Source organism: Rhinopithecus bieti, unplaced genomic scaffold, assembly GCF_001698545.2.
Source record: "Rhinopithecus bieti isolate Rb0 unplaced genomic scaffold, ASM169854v2 scaffold_13398, whole genome shotgun sequence".
In the NCBI taxonomy this organism is placed as follows: domain Eukaryota; kingdom Metazoa; phylum Chordata; class Mammalia; order Primates; family Cercopithecidae; genus Rhinopithecus; species Rhinopithecus bieti.
This window is the reverse complement of record NW_016807392.1, coordinates 5,207-9,365: the sequence shown is the minus strand read 5'-3', so window position 1 is coordinate 9,365 and position 4,159 is coordinate 5,207. Positions and strand designations below refer to the sequence as shown.

At 37.5% G+C, this 4,159-nt stretch overlaps 1 protein-coding gene across 1 annotated transcript in view; it reads right to left on the bottom strand.

The window, feature by feature from the left end:
* Positions 1-4,159, bottom strand: part of LOC108535568 (probable global transcription activator SNF2L1) — a gene marked incomplete at its 5' end in the record, with an annotated part of 14,195 nt that overhangs the window by 5,346 nt on the left and 4,690 nt on the right. Inside the window, one exon of the mRNA XM_017881647.1 lies at positions 2,512-2,733. Coding sequence (XP_017737136.1) covers positions 2,512-2,733 — 222 coding nt within the window. The remainder of the gene's footprint in view (positions 1-2,511; positions 2,734-4,159) is intronic.

The following is a 4,159-nucleotide window of genomic DNA, read 5'->3' as shown; positions in this document are numbered from 1 at the left end:
TTATATATATAATATATATCTGGTATCAGCATAAATACATCACTAAAGATCAGATCCTTCATGTTTAGACAGGCTGCAGCCAAGAGCTGCTTGGGGCAAATAATCCTGGTCCTTCCATTGTCCAATTTACCAAGCTCCTCCCCCTCTGAACTGACAATAGTCTTCAAATCAGAATACCTAAATATAAGGAGCTACAGACCCTTTCTTTAAGGGATCCTCTGCCACATACCCAACAGTTGCTCAACCAGGGGTGAGTACTTATGTGACTGACTACTAACTATACTAGACACCATAGGGCACATATCATCATGTGGCTCTTCTGGATAATAGTGGTTACAAGGATGGTTTCAGAGTCACATAAATATGAATATCATTGAGTTATATGGATTTAGAACTTTCCTTGCCCTCTCTTAAATCCCATTTTATTAATTTGGTCTTAAAATACAAATATAGGCCTTCATATATTCCCCCTTTAGCTGATGAATTAGCATCTTATGTGCCTTACTTTTTCCTGTTCGGTTATTTTATTTACACACTTATAACTCCTTCACTGATTTCCAAAGCCCCACCATGCACTGTACTGTATCAAGATTCAGCATTACTCTTTATTCGTTCCTTATTCCACCTATGCACTTTTTGATTGTTCACAAGTCAAAATATTGATATTCATTCAGACATGCATATATTCAGTCAGTCATTTATGTATTGCTTGGTTTGTATACCCCGCCTTATTCCCAAAAGGATTTCAGGTAGCCTACAATGAAAACATGGAACATAAATTGATAGCAAAATAGAAATAAAGAGACGGCAAGGAAAGTAAGAAAGACAAGTAGATAAAGAACAGGAAAAGACAGAAGGACACATGGGGCAGACCATTAAAGGTTACATAAAGTCAGGGTGGGGGTGGTTCACACCTGTAATCCCAGCACTTTGGGAGGCCGAGGCGGGTGGACCACGAGGTCAGGAGTTCAAGACCAGCCTGGCCAAAATGGTGAACCCCCATCTCTACTGAAAATACAAAAAAAGTTAGCCAGATGTGGTGGCAGGTGCCTGTAATCCCAGCTACTCAGGAGGCTGAGACAGAGAACTGCTTGAACCCGGGAGGTGGAGGCTGCAGTGAGCTGAGATCGTGCCACTGCACTCCAGTCTGGGTGACAGAGCAAGACTCCATCTCAAAAAAATTTTTTTTTAAAAGTTACATAAAGGCATCATTTGGGCATCCATCTTGACTCTGTGCTTCCTGGAAGCCAAACTGCAAACAAAACAAAAGTACAGGGAAGGTTTTGGACCATTTGAGGAAAGCAGAGTTTTACGGCCTGTGAAAGTCTGTGTTCTAGCAGTTACTTAACGAAACAATTCTAGCCAGGCGCTATGGCTCACACCTATAATCCTAACACTTTGGGAAGTCGAGGTGGGAGGACTGCTTGAGCCCAGGAGTTCAAAATCAGTCTGGTTGACATGGCGAGACCTGTCTCTACTAAAATAAAATAAAATTAGCCCAGTGTGGTGGGCTCATGCCTGGAGTCGCAGCTTCTCAGGAGGCTGAGGCAGGAGGATCGCTTGAACCCAGGAAGTCGAGGGTGCAGTGAGCCAAGATTGTACCACTGCACTCAAGCCTGGACAACACAGAGAGACCCTCTCTCAAAAAAATAATAATAATTCTAAGACTACAAAATACCTTTTACATGGTAACAACTTTAAAAAAGCCTCCAGGCATCGGGGAGCGGGGCAGGTAAGCTCAGGTTTTCAAATTTACATAAAATCAATGATAACTGAGAATGTGGTTTTAGCTACCAATTCCTTACCATTTCATCAGCCAAAANTTATTTTGCATAATTTATTAGTTTTAGATTAATTCTACAGTCCTAAAATGATTGGAGCCTACTAGATTGACAAATGGCTAATTTAAACACCCCCCCAAAAAATGCCCAGTTTCTAATATTACCTGAGAACATATATAGACATATATTTTTCTATTCAAAGACCAAAACTGAAAGCTGTGTCTATGCATAAACACAAAACACGAGGGTCTCTGTACATACAGAAGAGGTTCCAGTTGTGTACATGCATATGCATGTGTGTATACCAAGTCAAAAGGCAAAAACTTAAATATAAAATTTTAAGTCATGCAAATTTATATATTGTTGGCTTCAAAATAGCACAAATGAGAGTCACTGGTAAGATATACTGTCAATAAAATAAGATGTTTTTAATGAAAAGTCACTCAAAGTACAATTCAAAACTGCTTAGGTTAATTAACTAGTTAAAGCGAAAGGAGACAAAGCATAATAATGGATTGTCTATTATTAATAGGTGATATATCTACCTCATGGGAGTGTTGTGAGAATTAAATAGATGCAAAACACTTAAAACAGAGCCTAGCTTAGGGTACGTACAACTTGTCTTACTTAGTAGTAGTCAACTCAGATGTTTTTAACAGCAATAATATGTAACTAAACTCCAGAAATGTTGTTATTCTTGACTCTCTTTTTACACTTGTTTCTCACTTACTCTGGCATCCTTGTCCCCAACAAAACAAATGACACGCAGAGATGGGACCCATCGTTTAAATTCATTCATCCAGTTGTGTAAAGTAGACTTCGGAACTAAAACCATGTGAGGTCCAGGAATATTTCGGTAGTGTTTCAGGTAACCAAGCAAAGCAATTGTTTGTAAAGTTTTCCCAAGACCCTGCATTATCATCACAAGGAAAAAAATCCATGAACATTTTTTCTGTATGGAAACATTTTGTTAGCAACAACATAACAAAATATCTTTGTCCACTATCTCTCAAAGGCAATTATGTTTCTACCAATGAAAAGTAAAAATACCAAATACTTTTTTTAAAGAAGATAATCAAATCATTCCAATTCAGTATCGTACTTACCGTTAGTACAAACTGAAACCAGTAACTTGCAGTCAGAATGTTGCCCAACAAAGCAACTTTCTATTTAGAACATTTTTCCTCCTAAAGGAGCAAGCAATCTACTATATAATTTTTCTACTTGTTCTGAAGTTAGGAATTTTCTGTGTGTTTGTTTTACAAAGACACGCTTCCTTTGCCAGCCTGCTTAGATACTGGTCTTTCTTTCCTATTGTTCCTAACATTATTACAGCCCAGACATTAAATATTCAGACTATGTGTCTCAAGGGGCTTGTGGCTCTGTACTTGCATCTCACACTCTTAAAAACCTTAGGAACCACAAAAGAACAGAACTTTGCAGCCAGAAAGAACCTTAGAGAGATCACCAATTCCAGAGGACTTTTTAAAAAGTAACATATTCAATACCTATGAACGGATACCTAACCCATAAGAAAGGGAACTAAGCCTTTTTTGGCCTCTTAAAACTGCTTTGGTTTTATCTCTGAGCAAGATATATACTTCTTTTTATAAATGTCTGCTTAAAGCTATTTTTTTTAGATTGTATCCTATCTGATATGACACTTAATGAGACAACTTTTATGAATACTGTATATCAAAACCTCAAAATGTTTATATTCCTTAACCAAGTAATTCTACTTCCAGGAATCCTACAGAAATAATCTGAGAGGTACAGAAAAACTGAATTACAAGATTCTTATAGTGGCATTATTTACACTATACATCAGGCAATCCAACTGAACAGCAATAAGAGAGAAGTTGAATAAAATTATGGTACCTTCCTAGGATTATTATGTAATAATTATGTTCAGAAAATGTCTTCATTACATGGAAAATATGTGTGAATGTAAATAAATCAGAATGCCAAATTATACATACAATATGATTTCAACTATACAAAATAAGTACAACCAGAAGAAAAATATTAAAAAGAAATATGCCAAAATGTTAGCTGTGGTTACTTCTAAGTAGCACAAGTATAATTTAATTTTAATGATTTATTTATTTTTTTCCAAATTTTCTATACTTCTTAAAGTGTCTATTTTTTAGGAATTGAAACATATCTAGTATTGGCTGGGTGCAATGGCTCACACCTGTAATCCCAGCACTTTGGGAGACCAAGGCAGGTGGATCACCTGAAGTCAGGAGTTTGAGACCAGCCTGACCAACATGGTGAAACCCCCATCTCTACTAAAAATACAAAATTAGCCAGGTGTGGTGGCGGGCGCCTGTAATCCCAGCTACCTGGGAGGCTGGGGCAGGAGAACTGCTTGAACC